This window comes from Panthera onca, chromosome D3 (genome assembly GCF_046562875.1).
Source record: "Panthera onca isolate mPanOnc1 chromosome D3, mPanOnc1 haplotype 2, whole genome shotgun sequence".
Taxonomy (NCBI): domain Eukaryota; kingdom Metazoa; phylum Chordata; class Mammalia; order Carnivora; family Felidae; genus Panthera; species Panthera onca.
The window spans coordinates 3,896,830-3,918,503 of NC_138350.1; the positions used below are offsets into that span (position 1 = coordinate 3,896,830).

At 47.2% G+C, this 21,674-nt stretch overlaps 1 protein-coding gene across 3 annotated transcripts in view; it reads right to left on the minus strand.

Annotated features, from left to right (window-relative positions):
• LOC132665160 (transmembrane protein 132B) overlaps positions 1 to 21,674 on the minus strand; it is a 366,585-nt gene that overhangs the window by 51,804 nt on the left and 293,107 nt on the right. The window contains exon 1 of one of the 3 annotated variants that reach the window (XM_078435943.2): positions 11,639 to 11,660. The exons of the other annotated variants lie outside the window; for them this stretch is intronic. Within the exon in view, the coding sequence (XP_078292069.1) occupies positions 11,639 to 11,641 (3 nt within the window). The 5' untranslated portion in view covers positions 11,642 to 11,660. Of the gene's footprint in view, positions 1 to 11,638; positions 11,661 to 21,674 lie in introns of those variants that run through there. 3 annotated transcript variants of the gene reach the window in all.

Sequence of the window (21,674 nt, forward strand, 5' to 3'; positions counted from 1 at the left end):
GATTTCGTGGTTCGTGAGTTCAAGCCCAGCATCGGGCTCCACACTGACAATGCAGAGCCTGCTTGGGATTCTCTCTCTCTCTGTCTCTGTCTCTCTCTCTTCTCCTTCTCTCTGTCCTTCCCGCACTTGCACTCTCTCACCCTGTCTCTCTCAAAATAAATAAACAAAAACTTTAAAAAGAAAAAAAAAGATTCCCTGTGTCCCTCTTCCTCTGCCTCTCCCATGCTCATACTCTGATACCCTCTCAAAATCCAAAACAAAAACAAACAAAAAAAAATTCCTTATTTTTTTTAAGTTTATTTATTTATTTTTGGGAGAGAGAGAGAGAGAGAGAGAGAGAGCACAAGCAAGTGAGGGGAAGAGAGAGAGGGAGAGACAGAATCCCAGGCAGGCTCCATGCCATCAGTTCAGAGCCTGATGTGGGGCTTGAACTCACGAACCGTGAGCTGAGATCAAGAGTCGGATGCTTAACTGACTGAGCCACCCAGGTGCCCCAAAAAACCCAGTCTTTAAAAAGAACAAAGCTGAGAGGACTCACCCTTTTATGAATATAATTGGCTTTCCAGAAATAAACCTTCACATTTTCCATTTTCAGCCAAATGACTTTTGACAAGGATGCCAAGACAATTCAAAGGTTTCAAAGAAGAGTCTTTTCAACAAAAAATGCTGGGATAACTGGATATCCACATGAAAAGAAAAAAAAAACTAGATCCCTACCTCACACCATATAAAAAAAATCAACTCAAAATGGATCATAAGCACAAATATAAGAGCTCAAACTATAAAACTCTTAGAATAATACTTAGGTGCAAATCTTCATGACTTTGCATTGCATTGTCCTCACTCTGGACCCACACGTTGACCAAGTAGCCACTTGTCACTGTGACAGAGGAAGGGAGAGCATAAGGTCTTGTGCTCTTAGAGCTTCTGACTGGAAGTGAGCTCATCACTCGTCACAAGTTTCATTGCCCAAATCAAGGTACATGGCCATACCTAAATTCAAGTGGACAGTGAAATCCAGCCAAACAATGTGCCCAAAAAGAGAATTGGTGGGCATGTCTTGAAAAAATTTCTCACTTTACAAGGAAGGAAACTGAGGCACACCACACTATTGCTAACCAATATATGGTTCCCTTTCATTGTTTGACCTGCTGCATAATATCTTATACCATGTGCACACGCTACTCACTCCCCATCCTCCCCTTACCCTCCAAGCCCCTCCCAGCCCCCAATCTGCTTCCTCTCTCTATGCATTTCCTTACTCTGCACATTTTATGTAAATGGAACCATATTACACATGCCCTTTTGTGTCTGGCTTATTTCACAAAGCATGGTTTTGAAGTTTATTCATGTTGTAGCATGTGTCAGCACTCCATTCCTTTTTATGGCTGAGTAATATTCCGTTATATGGATATACCCACATTTCGTTTACCCATTTATCAGTTGATGGCATTTGGGTTGTTTCTCGGTAAACCTGGGTCCAGAGAAAGGACAATGCAGTGCACAGTCCCTGGCTGATGGGTGTTGGACGTGTAGTGAGAGGAAGAATAAACCATTGTTGTTTTAAGCTATTAAAATCTAGGAGTTGCATGTAACTTTCAGCATACTATTTTGACCTATACCCTTGGGCTAAAGATAAAAATATGTGTAAACACATACTGAATGCTAGTTAGGTGTGTTTTCCACAACAGAATAGGTTAGCAGTTCCAAAACTACTTTAGTGAATTCTAGGATTGAGCAAGTAAGATATGTTGGTAATAATGAGAGACAGGTTTCTCACTGCTAAAGAAATGAATTTAAAATTGCAAAAAAAAAAAAAAAAAAAGGGTAAGAGTGAACTTCAGTCATGAACTGGAAGTAGAGGTACAGCCATGAACTTATGGCAGATGGCAGGTGTATGCGTGTTTATGTATGTGCAAATGTAGGTGTGTTTCCCTAGTTCTCTGTGCTCAGAGGGCTTTGATGCAATGATACCCTAATAATCAGCACACCCAGACCCAGATTTGGTTCTAAATACCCTCTCCAAAAAAAAAAAAAAAAAAAAGGAAACAGAGCTCCTGGGAAAAATGGCTAATTCTAGGGCCAAAGCACAGAAAGCACAAGATAATGAGCCTAAAATATATTGTAGAGCCAGAAGATAAAAAAGTGCTTGAACAAATGTCAAAAGGACACAGGAGACAGCTTGAAGGCGCTCCCACTGGTCAATCTGGGACAATTTTACAGCACTGTAAATAATTGTAACAGCCAATTATAATAATATAATATATTATACAACAAGTATAATATATAATAAGCTTCTGAGTCCATACTGATATAAACAAACAAACAGGGGAGAAAGGAAACTTCATCCTTAGGGTAGAATTCTAACTAATAAATGTAAAAACTAACGATGAAATTAGCATATCACCATCTGGCCACCACCATTTATCACCATAATTGTTTCAGGCAAGAATCAGCATGAATGCTACCAGTAATTAAAAGTATGATAAGAAACAGGACATTCATATAGTGTTAGTGTATCTCCATGCAAGAGATTTGTTAATTTCGAAGAGAAAAACAGGAACTATAAGGAACCAAAACCCATCATACACCGTGGCATCCACATGATCGAACATAACGTCACTTACTGGCATAAACAGACACCCTGTGTCCTGAAAAAGGACATAACGTCACTTTTGATATGTTTAAAAAAAAAGGTGGGGATGGAATCTGATAATGAGGAACCTTCAGACAAATTCAAATTGGGGGTCGTATTCTACAAAACAACTGGCTTGTACATTTCAAATGCATCACAGTCTGAAAGACAAAGACCGAGAAATTTCCAGATGGAAGAGGACTGAGAGATATAATAACAAATGTACATGTGATCCTAGACGGGGTCCTCAAACAGAAAAAAAGTACGTTCCCTTTGCTATAATGAAGGTTAGTGGACAACTGACAAAACTGGAATAAGGTCTGGAGTAGAGGTAATTCTTCGTACCAACTGTTAACTGATAATCTCACTCTACCTCTGCAAGAATGTTTGGGAAATTCACACTGAAGCATTTGCAGATACAGGATCGGCATGTGTGGAACTGAAACACTGCATAAAACACAGCACCAAGGTGTGTGTTCGTGTAGAAGGGGGAGGATGTTGTCATCTGGGGAATTTGGGGAAGGTATTTGAGAAATGCATTTATTCAGACTCCTAGGAAATTTTAAAATAATATGAAGGAGCAAAAGAACAAACAAATCAAGGAACAAATGCATAAAGATACAGGGATGGTAAGTGCCTAATGAACATCATTTATGACAACTAGCTTTGTTTTCAAAGTAGCCGTCACACCTGCGGAGTCCAATGCAGGGCTCGCACTCACACCCTTGAGATCAAGAGTCAGACGCTTAACCGACCGAGCCGGGCAACCCGACAATTAGCTTTTCTTAAACACTTAGATAAGTGCCAGGCACTGTGCTAAGCGATTTACACACATTATCTGCTAATAATAATGCATATTTATAATAAATACAGTGTAATATGTACTGATATCTAAAAATAAAAGTCACCCTAAAGAAGAGCCTGCTACATGATAAGTTCTTGATAAACATTAACTAGTCTTATTAACATCTCATTTAATCCTCAAACGTCCCTACCGAGGGATTACTGTTTTTATCCTCACTGTGTGAATGAGGGAACCAGGGCTGGAAAGGGTCTTTTAATTTGGCCGGAATCACACTTCTGCTAAGCAGCCAAACCAGGATGTAAATAAAATCACGTACACACCAAAGCCCATCACCCTGGCTGCCCTGGTGCTTCTCCTAGCTTCTCCCCTGTGAAGCACAGCCAACACTCCATTGCTTTGCCTGACTCACACGCTTCAAGGACAAAAGATAGATTTCTCTCAGCTTTGATTTTAACACCTTGTAAGTAGATATCTTACAAATGTAAAGCTTAAGATTTAGCAGAGGGGTGTCTGGGTGGCTCAGTCAGTCGAGCGTCTCACTCTTGATTGCGGCTCGGGTCATGACCTCACGGCTGTGGGTTCAAGCCCCGAGTCAAGTTGCGCGCGCTGACCGCATAGAGCCTGCTTGGGACTCTCTCCCTCACTCTCTGCCCCTCCCCTACTCACGCTCTCTCCGTCTCTCTCAAAGTAACTAAATAAACTTAACAAAAAGGTTTAAGATTTAGCAGAAACAGCCAAGCAGCCCCCAAACCCCATGACATGGCCACATGTGGCTTCTAGAAGGTTCCATCCCAGCTGCTCCCCCAGCGTGGGAGCGTGTGGACCACAGTCCTCAAGGCCCAGCAGCCCACCTCCTCTGGTCCCTGGCACAGGGGCGTCAGTCTCTGAACGGGACTCTAACTCTGACCTGGTTTTGCTCTCGGACACCCCGACTTCTGATTTCTAGAGCTGTAAGACAGATGTAAACTTCACTCAGAAGTAAACAAGGATGCCTGCCAGCTCCAACTGAGACAATGATTTTCAACCCCACTTGTTGTGTATTACATAACTCTGGAATCGGCCCACTTCCCTCCATGTGATAGTTATTTTTGGACTCTAATAATTTACTAGCCACAAAGCAGTGAGTGATTTCAAAAATTCAGCTCCTTATGAGTCCCTGAATACATGGAGAAAGTCCTATCGAGTCGGATGGCACTCAGAAGGAGTTCATAGAATGTGTCTAAGTCAGAGTCTGGTCCAGCTGTCTCCCAGGTGGCAGCTTGGAGGGAAGAAGCTGAAACCGTGTGGAAGGACGTGGACCAGCTGTCACCCAGCGCGCAAGGCAAGCTCACGGACGCTGGTAACCAAGGGCAGCGAGATGGTAAAGGCTACTTAATGGATGAGACAGATGAAGGGTCACGTGGTTGTCCAGCGGGCCTCACGGTCAGGTTTACGTCCACTGTGTCCCACCCTGCCGGGGGGGATGTAAGATCCCAGGCGCTGACGGCAGCTGACGCGGCCCACGGTGACTTGAGGGCCAGACAGAAAGCCAGAGAGACCAACAGGTGACAGCCAAGCTTCGGTCGGACAGAAAGAAAAGACACACACAGTTTTAAAATGCTAGACAGAGGCAATGACACGGGGGCAGAGAGAAAGGGAGAGAATACGGCAGCTCAGGGAAGAGAAAGGCAGCGTCGGGGAAAAACGCGCGCGTGAGAGGGGCACACACAGAATGCACGCGGGTTTAGGGCGGGCGCTGTTTGTTCCCACATCCCAGCTCCAACACGGAAGCACATTTCCCCGTGTTTGCCCTGCTTCTAACCATCAGCACCTCCTCAGTCCCAACCGTAACCTGTCAGCTGTATTTCTTCGCTGCCCAGGGTAGGGAAGGAAGAAAACCCTCCCATGCAGCTCAGCTGCGTTAAAATATAACACAGCTTCCGGTTGCCAGAAGACCGCCAGCAAATGACATCTGTCCAATTAAAAGCGAAAGCAGATCTGATGGCACCTCTGAGACATATGTTCCCGAAAAAGCTTAGCATCTCTGAGACCCGAGCCCACGAGGAAAACTCCATCCTGATATAAACAACCCTGCATACTGTGGCGGGGCCCTGTGACTGCAGCAAGCAGGGGGGCGGCGGGGAGGGCTGCTGCAGGCTGGGGCTGATTCAGTCCCACAGTCAAGTTCCAAGTGAGGGTGGATGGAGGAGGGAGGGAGGCGGGGAAAGGGAGGGGAGGGGAGGGGAGGGAGGGGAGGGAGAGGAAGAACTTACTGTCCAAAAGGGAAAAAGACAGACAGGCAGACAGACAGAAAGACCGAAAACATACAGTCCTAAAGAGGGAGGGAGACAGACAGACAGACAGGGAGATCTACAAAGACAGACTGACCCAGGCAGAATGAGAAGGGGCAGAGGGACAGAGACAAACGAGGGACTCAAGCGGACAAAGACAGCAAGCTAACAAGCGGGAGCATTCAAGGGGGACTGAGCTGGGCAGCAGGACGACAGAGGCAGCGACAAAGAGAACAGGATGTGCTTGGACCTCACACCCGAGCCACGTGGCTCTCTGCTCTGTACAAACCATGCCTCTGTGTCCACCGTGGGGCTGGCCCGGCCCGCTCCGGCCCTGACTCCCGCAGCCTGTGTCTGTCTGCAGCTGAGGCTGCTGGGCTCGGCCCCAGCACAGAGGATCGTCCTCAGAAGCCAGGGCCCTGGCAAAGCGCCCCGGGAAATGGGGTGCACCTGCCAGGGATTCTCAACACGGTCATGTCCCTGGGGACTTCCCTACGGAACACACTAGAGCAAAAACACTTGTTCAGCAAATGCTCAGGGCACTGCTGAGCATACAAGTGAGGGGGGAAACAACGAGAATCAGAAGTTTCTGTGGAAGAGTCATGATATGCAGGCACTGTTTATACCTTCATGTTTTTATTCATATAATTCTCATAACAAGCCTATGAGGAGGAGCCCTCATCACCCCCATTTTACAGATGAGAAAACAGAGTCACAAACACTCATCCCAGATTTCAATACTGAATGCTGGACCCAGAACTAAAACCCAGAAAATCTTACTCTAGAGTCTAGGCCTGTAACCACTATGCTATTCTGCTTGTTAAGAATAATATACTATCGAGGTGGCTGGGTGTCTCAGTCGGTTGAGTGTCTGACTTCAGCTCAGGTCATGATCTTGCGGTTCGTGAGTTCAAGCCTCGCATCGGGCTCTGTGCTGATGGCTCAGAGCCTGGAACCTGTTTCTGATTCTGGGTCTCCTTCTCTGCCCCTGCTGGCCTTCTGTCTCTCAAATGTAGACATCCAAAAAAAATTTTTTTTTGAAGAGTAATATAGTATCAAGGTGCCTGGGTGGCTCACTCAGTTAAGCGTCTGACGTCTGATTTGGGCTCAGGTCATGATCTCACAGTTTGTGAGATCGAGCCCCGCATCTGGCTTAGTCCAGAGCATGGAGCCTGCTTGGGAATCTCTCTCCCTTTTCTCTCTGCCCCTCCCCAACTTGTGCATGCTCTCTGTCTCAAGAATAAATAAATAAACTTAAAGAAAAGAATAATATAATATCAATACAGGCAAATCATAACACTCTGTGCCAGACAGAATGCAAAGCCCTTTGTATGGTTTCTCATCAATCCCCAGAGGGAGGGTCTTTTCTGACTAGTCTCTCTCGCTCTGTTTTTACACATTACCCAATTGTATGTCACAGGAATTGCCACAATTTGGAAATTAACTTGTTAACTTGCTTCTGATCAGCCTCGCCCACTAAACATTAATGCTTGGAATTCTGCTTCCATTCAGGACCCGGAAATACCCCACCTGCTGTAACTCAGAAAATCAGACAAAATACAGGCAGCAATCGTTTTCTGACACTATGAAAATAGGTAGAAATCAGGAAAAATGAAGGCGAGTCCCTGGGTTACCATAGGAAGAATAAATTCAAATAAAACTCCACCCTCTTGTTGAGATCAGGTGACAGAGATCAGGGTTAAGGCAGCTAGAATTTGGAGGCCGTTTATCCGAAAGAAAGGAGCTCGGTGTGGGGAAAGAATCCTAACATCTTCAGAAGGGGCTCTGGGGTCTCTGGCTCAGTACGTGGCTGTACATGCAAGGCTGAGGACAGAATCTCCAGAAGCAGTAAGCTGAACGATTCGGGAACACACACAGGGCTGGAAACCATCCATGTTCCAATCAGCCAGACTGGAGAAACCACGTAAGACAGGGAACACCGGGCAGAATGCTGAGAAGGGTCATGCCGTAACAGTAGAGCTAAATTAGACCCAGTAAAGGCTGCTGTAGACCTGCCCCTGAGAAGCTTTTTTTAAAAATGCTTATTTATTTATTTTGAGAGAGAGAGAGAAAGAGCATGCAAGCAGGGGAGGGGCAGAGAGAGAGGGAGACAGAGAATCCCAAGCAGGCTCCGTGCTGTCAGCGTGTAGCCAGATACAGGGCTCAATCCCACAAACTGTTAGATCATGACCTGAGCTGAAATTGGGAGTCTGACATTTAACCGACTGAGCCACCCAGCAGCCCCGTTAAGAAGCTTAAAGGCAACCTTGAAAGAAGCAAACTTATCTGGATGCTAGAACAAAATTGACACCGATTAGAAGAATAGAGCAAAACCGAGCACTCAACAAGGTGAGATTCACAATGGACAGGAGCCATTCTAAAATAGGTAACCAGGAGAAAAATCAAGTAACAGACCCAGAAATGCTGGAGACGATGGAATTGTGTATAAAGGGGGTAAAAAAAAATATGCCTTGACAGAAAATATTCGGTCTAACGGACACTGAAATGGCTCCTATGTGCTCACCCAAGATGAATGAAAACGAATGTCCATGTAGGGATGCAGAATTTTTACTCCTACCAGCCCCAAGCTGGAAAGAATCCCCACGTCCGCTGGTGAATGGATAAACAAAGTATGGCACACCCACACGATGCGATATCAGTCAGCAATAAATCACTGATACATGCAGGAATGTGGATGAACCCAAAAGCAATTAGGCCAAGGGAAACTAGCCCGAGTACATGCTATGGGACCCCACTGATGTGAAATTCTTTTAAAGGGAGAATGGGAGTGACAAAAATTAGACGGTGGTTGTCAGAGGCTGGGGTGGGGTGGGGCAGAGGCTAGAAGGACTTTGGGGGATGATGGAAATATTCCGTCTCTGGCTGCGGTGGGGTGATGGTCGTGTAACTCTCCACGAATCTCAACAAACTGCAAACAGGTGAGCGTCACGGCACGTCAGTGACACCTCAGTAAACATGACACAAAATTAGATCTCACTTGCTGGTTGCTCATTACCGCATCGCTCGTGTCTTCCGTTCAAGAACTATTGGTTCAGAAGAAGAGGGGACGAGAGGGAAGCAATGCACAGGAAAGACAGAGGGACACAGGCGGGTCCATTACCAATGTCAGATGCGCCACTGATCCCACTTGGCGAAGAAACTGAAGCTCAGAAGCGTTTGGTCATTTCCTCACAGCCCAGGACTGGTGTCACACATCGCCCGGGGGAGAGGAAACGCATACGCTTTCCTTAACTGGTCACGGGCTGCAAGTGTGTGCCCTTCCTCCCGATGCACCTGCTGCCTGGAGAAGCCGGGGGTGGGGGCGGGGCAGCAGTGTGCATGGGTGCAGGGCCAGGCTTGGAGCCAGACCCCCTGGTCCCAATCACACCTGGGTCACTCGGGAAAGTCATGGAAACTCAACTTCCTCCCTCCCTCCCTTCCTTCCTTCCTCCCTTCCTTCCTTCCACGATTCGGGTTCCTCACCTGTCAGAGACGGCCAGTAACTCCACCTCTGCCTCGTAAGGTAGTCATGGGTCTCAATTCAGGTGATGCCTTTGAAGCACGGGGATCACTGCCCGGCCCATCGTAGGTGCTCGACAAAGGTCACTTACCAGCCTCACTGCTCCCACATTGGCTTCATGGAAAACCTCCACTCATCCTTCAAGATGCTAGTAAAGTGTGGTCTCCTGTGTGAAACCCTCCCAGATGACATCTCCTCCCAGTCGGAATTAATCACTTCCTCAATTATGTCCCTATAGTGCTTTACAGATGCCTTCTTTCAGGGGCGCGGGGGCGGCTCAGTCGGTTGAGCGTCTGACTCTTGATTTCAGCGCAGCTCACGACCCCAGGGTCGTGGGATCGAGCCCAGCATCGGGCTCTGCACAGACAGTGTGGAGCCTGCTTGGGATTCTCTCTCTCTGCCCCCGCTCCAGTTGCTGGCACATGCACTCTCTCTGTCTCTCTCTCAAAATAAACTTTATTCTGAATAAATCAATAAACTTAAAAAAACGCTTCCTTTTAGCACATGGCACCACAGTTCACACGCTGCTTCTCAGTTACGCTACGGAAGGCTCAGATTCTAGCACGACTCTCCAAACACCACTCATGCTGGAGTCATTCGGGTGTTTGAACAAGTGAGTAAATACCAATAGGCCCGGCGTGTACCACAACTCACATAGTCTACACAGCGTGGTATTAAGGGCAGGCGACCTGGGGGGAGGGCACAGCAGGAAGTCCCCTCCTTGGGAAGACACAATTCGGGAAGGTCTCGCAGGGCCTTCAATCCTGAGCCTATCCTATCTCCCTCAAGAACTGATATTCAGTTCAGAAGAGCTTTCCAATCGGGAAACTTTCATAAAGTCTGTCCGCAAAGGAAAAGGCATGTCCTCGTCGGCAAACCTGACCCCAAACTACACTTTCCTCCCCGAAAGCTGTTTAGAATTTCTGTGTTAGGAGCGGCTGGAAGAAGGCAGTCAGGCGCCCAACTCTGTGAAGACCACGCCCCCCGCCCTCCCCTCCTCCCCCCCCCCCCACCCCGTGTCTACTTTTCCCACACGGAGGACACATGTGATGTCACGCTAGAAGCCATCCTTCCAATCTGGCGATAAATTGTTTCCATGTTTTCCTTAATATACCTCGGTATTAAGATTAATGTATCACTTAGCAGCTTAGTATTATTATAATTCAAAGTCACCGTGCGGTGCGGCCCCAGCAACTGTGAATGGCGCGTCAGGGTTCAGATCAACGCAGTCGCCGGCTGCAAATCTCTTTGTGTCTCCCCGGCTGTGCTGGACCAACCCCAAGTGCCTTCTCTCTTCACCTGCATCTTCAAGCACGTAGTCGACTTACTAGTTTTCTAGAGCCGCCACCAATGACCACAAAGAGCAGAAGTTTATCCTCTCACTGATCCGGTGGTGAGACATCTGGAATCAAGGTGTCCGTGGGGCCACACTCCTTCCAGAGGCTCCAGGGGAGGATCCTTCCTCCCCTCTTCCGGTTTGGGGGCTCCAGGCATCCCTTGGCTTGTGGCCACATCGCGCCAGTCTCTGCCTCCATCGTCACATGGCCTCCTCCTCTGTGCGTCCGTCCCACCCCTGGCCCCCCCCCCCACCCCCGCTGTGTCTGTGTGTGTTAAATCTCCCTCTCCTTTTTTGTCACAAGGACATTAGTTGCTGGCCTTAGGGACCACCATAAACCCAGCACGATTTCTTCTTAAGAACCTTAACTCAATTACATCTACTAAGGACTTATTTGCAAACAAGGTCGCATTCACAGATACCTGGGGTTAGAATCTGAGACATTTTGGGGACACTATTCAACCCACTACAGGCCTTGTTTTCTAGGATTGTAGAAAGTAAATGCAAAGGGACCAGCCTTGGCCCATGTCACCAGAAAAGAAACAAAGCAAAAACAAAACAAAAACAAAAACTCTGGCTCTCACCTGCATCGAGAGAAAAGTTCAATGTTTCTATTCTTTAACAAACAAATCCCTCCCTCATGACTCTGGAGAAACCAGTGGGATGGTTTTTTCCGTTTTCGTAACAAGCTCAACTTGCAAAATAAGCGATTGCTTACTGCCAGGACCTCCTCACCTAAGAGAAACAGAAATAGAAATCATCCTATCCTGTCATCTGTACACTCAGGACGACCATAACGTTTCCCTTTTTCTGTCAAAGAACTGATGAAGCCAACTTGAGACCGATGAAACGGCCAGAAAACAACGCTGTCCTCAAAAAGTTCCTGTCTCCTCTCCAGTGATGCCACTGGCTAGGACACAGGTCTCAGCAGACTGAAGGTCGGAGGCAGCGGCTGAACAGGACCCCGGTCAGGCCATGCGTGAGTAGGGGCTGGCCAAGCAGCCGGGATGACGGGGCGCGTGATGGCTCTACTCTGCTGGCCTCTTAGGAGAAGGAAAATGACGCTACTTACCATTTGCTTCAGGCTTGCTGCCTACCGGACACATCCTCCTCTCAACTCCTTTTGAGGGTGAGGGGGGCAGGGCACATAAGCAGTTCTGGATATTTGATTTGAACTAATCCTGTTACTAGCAAAGAAAAAAAAAAAATTCTGTGCCTTCGTTTGATACTTCTGTTAAGGAGTTGTTTTCGATACTGGGAAGGCAGGTGAAGCATGACCGAAGCAAAGAGAGTCACTGAACCCAGTAATTTAGATAGCTTAATGTGCTCCGATGCCCAGAGTTAATCTAATTTCTACATTTATATGTCATGGTGGATTTGGAGATTAGTTTTGAAGGGTCATCCAAACCCCAAATGGAGAACAAACGGAGTGACTTATTATTTCAGAAAGAGGGACGTTGGCCACGCCCAGACTCCGGTAGTCAGATAAGCACTAGCCCCAAGTCCGCTCTGATTCTCTCTCCCCTCGGGGGAACTTGACCCCTGACCCCCACAAACGCTGGGGAGCTCAGACCCCACCCCCAGCTCCAGAAATGCATCCTGGCAACCAGGCCTACAGCCAGTCAGCATCTGGCATCCCTCTGACCCGTGATTGGTCGGAGGGCTGGGCAGGTGCTTCCAGCTGATCCAATCAGATTGGGCTTTCTGTAACTTGCAAATCAGGGCCTCCCGTGACTCAGACCCAGGCTCAGAGCTGACCCTCTCCACCTGCTTCTGCTTTGGGACCGACTTCCTCACATAGTGGTTAAGAAGCTGAGAGGGCTGGGATCCCCGGTGAGGACTGGCTAGCTCCAGGTCATTTTCAGTGGCTGCTCACAAATGGAGCCAATCACACGGGCTCCTGTCTCTCATTTGATCTTCCGCAGACTCGGACACATTCCTAGTGAGTACTGAGCCAAATCTAGTTACTGCCTAATTTAGAGAGGACTCACCAGTCCCAATTACAGACCAAACTAACGCCCCTGTGCACAGCAGAGTCCTGGGGCCACCACACCAACGTGCACAACGAGCCCCAACCAGTCTCCTCTCCTCATCACATCTGACACTCTCCTCCCACCCTTGAAAGTAATTGTGACTTTACTCGCATAAAACACCAAGAGATTCTCAACACCCCTGGGAGGTCATCAGGGAAAGTACACCCATTACCATCACACAGAGGGGGAAACAGAGGCTCAGAGAGGGCACCTGGCCTGCCCAGGTCTCAGAGCTGGTTATGAAATCTTCCCTGGGCAGGAATCTATGCCTTCTATCTTGAAGGAGGTATTTTCACTGGGACATTTATGTTATTACTTATTTCAATAAGGATTGGATGTGGGCACTTGGGGGGCTCAGTCTTGATTAAGCATCCAACTTCAGCTCAGGTCATGATCTCATGGTTAATGAGTTCAGGCCCTGTGTCGGGCTCTGTGCTGACAGTTCAGAGCCTGGAGCCTGCTTTGGATTCTGTCTCCGTCTCTCCCTGCCCCTCCCCCACTTGCGGTCTGTCTCCCTCTCTCTCTCTCCCTCTCTCTCAAAAATAAACATTAAAAAAAATTAATAAATAAGGATTCGATGTACTTTGTTTTCAGACACTATACCTTCAGTGTAGTACGGAGAACACTTTGGAGTCATTCTTGACCCAGAATCCTGGATCTCCCACTCACTGAGTGGACTTGAATAAATGACTTATTTTCTCAAAGATCCAACTTACCAAATTTCTGCTGACTTGTTCTATCAGTTACTGAGGGAGAAGAGTTTAAACATCCAACTACAATTGTCAATTTATATTTATTTCTTTCAGTTATGTAAATTTTTGCTTCTTGTATTTTGAAGCTTTGTTATTGAGTGCTTACAGATTTGAGACTGTTCCGTTTTCTTGATGAACTGACTCCTTTATCATGATAAATTGTACTTCGTAATCGCTGGTAATATCCTTTGACCTGTTATTAACATGTCATTCTGATGTTAATACAGCCATTCTGTGCTTTTTAGTATCTTTCTCTTTCTTTTTTCAGCACTGTGCAGATTTTTTTTTTAATTTTTTTTTTATGTTTATTTATTTTTGAGACAGAGAGAGACAGAGCATGAATGGGGGAGGGGCAGAGAGAGAGGGAGACACAGAATCGGAAGCAGGCTCCAGGCTCCGAGCCATCAGCCCAGAGCCCGACGCGGGGCTCGAATTCACGGACCGCGAGATCATGACCAGAGCTCAAGTCGGACGCTCAACCGACTGAGCCACCCAGGCGCTCCAGCACTGTGCAGATTTAATTGAAAAAAACTGTAAGGCATTTAAAGTGTAAAAAGTGATGATCTGATATGCATATACATTGTGATAGGTTTCACCCCAACAAGTTAATTACATATTCAGGGTTTGGGGGGCTTTTTTGTTGGAAACATTTGAATTCTAATCTCTTAGCAAATTTCAATTACACAATACGGTTTTATCAACTGTACGAACCGATCTCTATAAAGTTTATTCATTGCCTTACTTTTTGTAGTACAAACATGAAAGGAAGAGAGAAAGAAACAAAAAAGGGAAACAAACCCTCTAAATATCAAAAGAGGGTTGATTACTACGATATATCATACGGCTATTAAGAAGGAAAAATGCTTTTAGTCTACATATATTGACATAGCGATATGTCGTGATATTACAAAGAAATATACATAGAATACTCCCACGTGTCCCCATGTAGCTCTGTTCTGAGTTGATGCAACTTGGAGGAAGGGATACTGGGGACCAGTGCTAGACGTGAGCAGGACAGCCCTGCACTGATACTTTGGGGAGAACGTAGAGAAAGCCATCTGTCGTTCACAAGCAGATACGACCTTCGGGAACACAACCCCTCCTGCGGTCAGCAGCTGGTGCCCAAGCAACATTTCCCCACCCTGGTCTTTCATGCATAGTTCTCCCCAAATTGTGGCCATCATGGATACTTCTTTGAATCGATCCACACTTTGTAGGATTTGACTTAACTAAATACACATTTTTAAGAAAGAAGCTTTCCGTAACATAAATGGAAAGGGTCTGTGTCACTGGCCACAAATAGAAAGAACCTTACAACTAAATATACAGGCAGTCCTCTCTTAGCAAGGCCCCACTATGCACAGATTTCGGTCACCACTATTTAAGAAATACCAATCTCCCTACAACAGGTTACAATAACCAAGGTATACCGTGTTATCTGTAAGTGCGTCACGTACGGACTCCCGGCTGGCTCTTCAGCCCACAAGTTAGTGCACAAATAAACAGATGTATCTCATGCTGAGGGACCAGTCACATCAATTACTTCCCAGTCTGTTGGTGGCGGATAACGGTGCCTCTATTATTCAGTTCATAGTCAGCAAAGCGTGTCATCATGTCTCCCTTTGTCCCCCAGGGATAAAACCACCTGGCAAAAACAGATCATCCACAGAGGGAACTGGCCAACAGAGCTGAAAATGCCGCAAAGAAATGAAAGAAATGAAAAGTGTAGATGGAGATATGGCGGAACCAGCCGACGGGGGACACTACCTGCCGTGGGTCAGGAGAGCCTTGAGGTGCAGCCGCGGGGACTTCATCGGGGAAGCTGGTCGCCATACGGGGCGGGGGGAGGGGCGGGAACGTGGTCATGACAGGGAGGGCAGAGGTGTCCCAGAGGAACTGACCCAGCCAAACAACTTCACGGGGAAAGCAATTCTTGGAGAAACCGGCCCCGCGCTGAAGGAACAGAAAATGAAACGTTGGGAACGGACTCCACATGTACAGAGTATGGCGGTCTAGAAAGTTACACAACAAGAAAGTAAACACTGTTCACACGATTGCTGGTAAGTTTCCCCCCGAAGAAATAAAACAATAAAACCCTTTGGCTCTCAGTGTTGCTAATGCTCAAGTTACAATGTACTAAATATTGATTTTACAAGGTTTTTTTTTATTTCCCTCTACATTTATGACCAATAGGAACCCACAAAACTTTATTTAAAAGTTCACAAAAGGAGTTTATGTATTTATTTATTTATTTTAATGTTTATCTTTTATTTTTTTGAGGCACAGAAAGACAGAGCATGAGCAGGGAAGGGGCAGAGAGAGAGGGAGACACAGGATCCAAAGCAGGCTCCAGGCTCCGAGCTGTCAGCACAGAGCCCGACGTGGGGCTCGAACTCATCAACTGTGAGATCGTGACCTGAGCCGAAGTCGGACCCTCAACCGACGGAGCCACCCAGGCGACCCCAAAAGGAGTTTATTTAAAGTCCACAACGTTCCCCATCGATTATTTAGATTTTCAATCTGGGTTCTGCGTCGTTTCAGCACACAGTCGTGGCTGTGGCCCCACGCTGTTGTGCAAAGCCAAGGCTGCTTGTAATTGAAACAAAGCAGGATTATTAAATTCCATTTGCAGACCGCCGCCTGTCCGAGGCTTTGGCAAAAGGCCCACTATTTCTCTATTAAAAATGGAAATTAGCAAATATTGGAGAATTGTTTAAAAAGACCGTAGAATCCAAATGAGACTCTGTTGTTGACCTAATCAAAAAGGTTGAAAGAGAACTAAAAGGAAGTAATTTCCTATGTAAACCAATTTTACTTAACACAGTTTTGTGCCCTGTGTAAACTCATCACACACAAGGGGATCTGTGTGTTGCACCCTGGGAAGCCCTCGGCCTTCACGGCTCTCGCTCCTCCTACAGACCCCGACCTCCCGGCCACCACGGCCCTCGTCGAGCATCAGAGCCTCCGGGAGCCCGCAGCAGACCAGCTCATGCCTGCGCTGTAGGTTTTCATGACTCCTCTGCTTGCCCGTCAGAGCGCTTGCCACAGCAGTGACCGCACAACCACGTGTGTCCTTGGCCGTCTCACGCTGGTCTTCCCTGTATGGACGTAGCTCCTTATTCCCCTCGCTGTCCCCTGGGCCTAGCTGTGGGTCCGGCATCCAGTCGGTGCTCATTAAGGACTCGTGGAATATCGTTGGATCAAGTACTGCTTCGGAATACTGCAGAAAATGATACGTTCCCTGAAAGTGTTCACGCAGCAAAGCTATCATTAGTCCACAGTGAGCCCTGTGCAAATTGGAAAACAGTGCCTCTTGGGGCGCCTGGGTGGCTCAGGTCATGATCTCTCAGTTTGTGAGTTCGAGCCCCGCGTCGGGCTCTGTGCTGACAGCTCGGAGCCTGGAGCCTGCTTCCGATTCTGTGTCTCCCTCTCTCTCTGCCTCTTCCCCGCTCATGCGCTCTCTCTCTCTCTCTCTCTCTCTCTCTCTCAAAAATGAATAAACGTTAAAAAAAGAAAGAAAGAAAAAGAAAACAGTGCCTCCTTCTTCCCCCAGAAAGTTATCATAATATACCCATACGTCATAATGGGTTAGAATAAGGCACTTCACTGCCATCTGCTATATGACTGTCCTACTAAGTCCCTGAACCTACATGTCTAAGGTGTGAATGATACTGCCTTGGGCATGCCCGTGTGCAGTGCACAACCTGTACAGCCTTACGCAGTAGTCTTGAGTGCGGTCAGGCACGTTTGAGTTGGGTGGCTACTTGGTAGGAGCCGAGCCTGGATCTTCCCCTGCAGCTGGCCTAGAATATCATGTGCCCGTCATCCCCTATACAGTAACCAGAGTGGCTTCATCAACAAATACATTCCAGAATCTAAAACTAAAGAAAGGGATTTCAAATTTTATTTTATTTTTTTTTTTTTAATTTTTTTAATGTTGATTTTTGAGAGAGTGAGGACAGAATGCAAGCAGGGGTGGGGCAGAGAGAGAGAGAAGAGACACAGAATCCGAAGCAGGCTCCAGGCTCTGAGCTGTCAGCACAGAGCCTGATGCGGGGCTCGAACCCACGGACCACGAGATCGTGACCTGAGCCGAAGTCGGATGCCCAACTGACTGAGCCACCCAGGCGCCCCTCAAATAAAACTCTAAAATTAAATTAAGAAAATAATACAACGAAAACACTGAAACTAGTGATCTACAAGTTTACGCACATTGTGAAGTTAAGCCGTGGTCCAAAAACCAGACACGAGGAATTTTACAGAGAAAACAAACGGTGGCATTTTAAGAAAAGGGAGGGGGCTCCGTGTGGGAGAGTGAGGAGGGGGCCTGGGGGTGTGTGGGTTTTGATCCTCCTTCAACGTGACTGATTACCTCACACAAGAACCCTCTGGTTTTGTCTAGAATATGGCTCTCAAACATGGCGTAAGACAAGTCGTTAACGGCACAACAAAGCACCGTGTGGCCTCCTCTGTCCTCCCCAAACCTCAGAGCAGAGGCCCGCCCTCTCTGGCTCCGCCGAGAAGAAATCCAGCCACCACCCAGGGGAGAGCAGGGACCTCCAGGCTGCCCCCCGACCATCGCCTGCGTGAACCCCGGGAAAGAACACAAGCCGTATCCTTCTCCCTTCACGTGGGAAGCTGAAACTCTCCCACATTTTCACCGGGAGCTGGCGCAAGGCATCGAATACAATCACAGGACCTAATAATGTAATCATAATTTTCTCCTCGTCTTCATCTGCGAAGGAAATTACCCAGATTGTGTTATCGGAGAGTGTCTTAAACGGGCTGGAGTGTTCCCATATAATGCACAGTGATGGGAGCTATTACAGAGAGGAGTTCAAGAGAAATTGAGAGATGATTTCTTCTTTGCACGTAGGAGGCTGGGGCAAGAGACAAAAAAAGAAAGCCTTTGACCTCTTGGGGCAATTCCTGCTGTCAGCCCAGACCGTCAGGCATGGCACGCATTTCTGCTTGCCCTTTTGTGATCCCGCCACGGCTGTGAAAAGGACATGCCAGGATGCCCTCTGGCCCCGAGCACCCCAGCCGCCCGCCCGGGATGAAGGCCCCTGGCCCAGCCGCCCCGGCTGCCCAGCCACTGCATGAGTGGTCGCAAATGACAGTCGTTTCGAGCCACTGAATTCTGGGATGCTTTTATTATGCACCAGGAGCAAACCAATCCAACGGTAAAATGAAAAAAGCAAAAGTAAAAATATGATCATCATCTTGTTAAAATCAAGATAGATGCGGAGCAAGGAAGCTGGAAATAGAAGTGTCAAAATGTGTCTCCAGGCAGTGGAAGGAAAGATTCGTTTTATTTTCTTCTTTATAAACGTCTGTGTTTAACAAATTTTCTACAATGGGAAAAAAAATATTTGAAAAATGCAATTGTTTGCCTGACTCAATTTCCTCATCACTTGTACGGAAGAAACAGGAGAGGTTTCATTTTATGCTAGAAAAGCAGATGAGTGAGAAGGAAATATCATCAGGCCTTGCTTTCTGCCCCCACCCGACCTCCAGTCTACCTGCCAGACCTTTCTCCGAGCCACAAAGCAATAAAATGAGGCCAAGGTACTTAAAAGGGCTGTTGTAAGAATTGTGCATTACAAATGTGTACCAAAAGGCCATTTAATGCTAAGTTAAATCAGAGTAGCTCGGCATCAGGGTGTGAGGCCTAAGAATCCACATCAAAAACAAAGAGGGGGGGAAGCCTGGGTGGCTCAGTCGGTTGAGCATCCGACTTCAGCTCAGGTCATGATCTCACTTCAGCTCAGGTCATGATCTCACTTCAGCTCAGGTCATGATCTCACAGTTCGTGGGTTCGGGCCCCGCGTCGGCCTCTGTGCTGACAGCTCAGAGCCTGAAGCCTGCTTCAGAGTCTGTGTCTCCCTCTCTCTCTGCCCATCCCCCGCTTGTGCTCTGTCTCTCTCTGTCTCTCAAAAATAAATAAATAAATGTAAAAAAAAATTAAAAAAAAAAAAAAGACTCCGCATTTTAAACCAGCCCCCTCAAGATGCTAAGGCTGGAGTCAGAACCTGCAGTCAATCTAAATTCTCCAGAGTTCCAAAACGATGGTGTTATTACTTTTAGGTACGTGTTGCTTTCTAACAAGCTGATAGAAAATTATTATTCTTTCATTCACTGAGAAGAGGAGTGCCCTGCCCTGTCCCTCTGGCGGACCCCACTGGAAAACCCCCACATCACGGCGGCTGACAAAGGACAGGTGTTTGCAGGGTCCAACTCCAAGATGACAAAGCAGGGAGAGAAGGGCGGAGGTGCGATCAACTGACAACGGGCACGGGGCTTGTTAAAAGCTCTCGAAGGTTGGAGAGCATCTGTACCTAGGATTTCCCTTCAGACCCCACAACACTATTTATGGTGTTCTTTTGCTCTCCCTGTTCTGGGCGTTCTCCATCCGGGCTCAATGATCCACTAACCCGTCTGAAAAGGTTTGCTAAGTGATTGCAACAGTTGATTTTCCCAGAGTCTGAATGTTGGGGGGGGGGGGGGGGCGGGAAGGAAATGAAAACAGAGGAGCCCAGTAACGTGTTTCACATCACACAGCAAAATAGGAATGAACTAGAAAATAAAATTTGTCTCCCAGGCCGGTGCTGAAGCCTTTCCATCATATCTGTTTCCTCTGCGCACGAGAGACTCTAAAAAGCGTTGTGCTGTGTCCCCACGGAGCAGAGAGCGTTGAAATTCGTTGTCAAGGAAGGGACTGCCAGCTGGTTCCCGCCTTCACACGTCCATCCAGCAGAAGGAAGACAGTGTGCCCTGCCTCCACTGTGGAGAAGTCAACCTCCCCCTGGTTCCACAGCAGCGTCTGAAAGGGAGATGCTTCCTGAGCCCTCAGAGGGTGAGTGGGTCCCCCAGAGCCGGGAGGCACACTCACCCGGGAATCTCAGCCTTCTAGAATCCGGGAGATCCACCTGATAAACGCCTGGTAGCTGTTCCAGCTCACTGCTTGTCATCCCCACGAGCATAATTTCGCCCCAGGATGATCAACAATGCTCACAAGTGCTGATAGTGACATTTGCAAACAGAGCCAATCATTTATTCTTAGAAACTTCCTCAGGGCTAACCATTTCCTGTAGGCTGTAGGCAACTGTAAAGAGGGTGTCTGATGGCAATAACAGTTGTAGCTGATCGTCAATACTTTCTTCCAAATTCGTAGTGAAGGTGATTGGGGGGAGTGGGGGGCACCTGGGTGGCTCGGTCGGTTAAGCGTCCGACTTCGGCTCGGGTCATGACCTCACAGTTCGTGGGTTCGGGCCCCGCGTCAGGCTCTGTGCTGACAGCTCGGAGCCTGGAGCCCGATTTGGATTCTGTGTCTCTCTCTCTCTCTGCCCCTCCCCTGCTTGCTCTCCCTTTCTCAAAAAATGAATAAACATTAAAAAAAAACTGACTTGAAATCGATCAGAACCCCCAAACTATTTTCTCTCAAGGCAGCACAAGGAACCAGCTGGGGGCTCCCCATTGCCCACACAGCAGCCAGACTTCCGGGTTATTTCTAAAACATGAATCAGATCAGATCCCCTGGTGAAGCTCTCCCGTGACTTCCTGCAGTTCACAGAAAATCCAAACGCGTCCTCTGACCTCGTCTTGTGCCACGCTCCACGTCACGCTCGGGGTGACCCACTGTTAGCGGGTCAGGAAATCAACTTAGTGGACCCCAACAGGCGTTGTTTTATTGCAGCGTAACTGACAAATACAAACGGTGTTATTTAAGGCGTACACGTGATGTGTTTAGATATGTACACAATGTGACACGATGAACACAATCGCACAGATTCACCGTTGTGTGTGTGTGTGGGGGGGGGGGGATAACACTTAAGATCCACCTTGTCAACACACTTCAAGTGTACAATACAGTCAACTGTCATTGTTAACTACGGTCATCGTGCCGTACGTTAGATCTCCAGAACTAAATCTCACATTACAGTAGTGAAGATACGGAAACAACCTGAATATCCATCTCTGGATGGATGGATAATGAAATGTGATATATATGTATATGTAATCACGTATATGTGTGATATTATATATATATATATCACGCATATATAATTTATAAATTATACATATTATACACACACACACACACACATATATACACCCACATATACCTACACACACATACAGACACACACACACACACACACATATGTATACCCACAAACACAAAGGGATATTCAGCCTTCAAAAAGAAGGAAGTTCCGCCATTTGCAACCACACAGGAGAACCCTGAGGACATGATGCTAAATGAAATAAGCCAGACACAGAACAACAGATACTGTGTGATCTCACTTCTGTGTGGAAACTA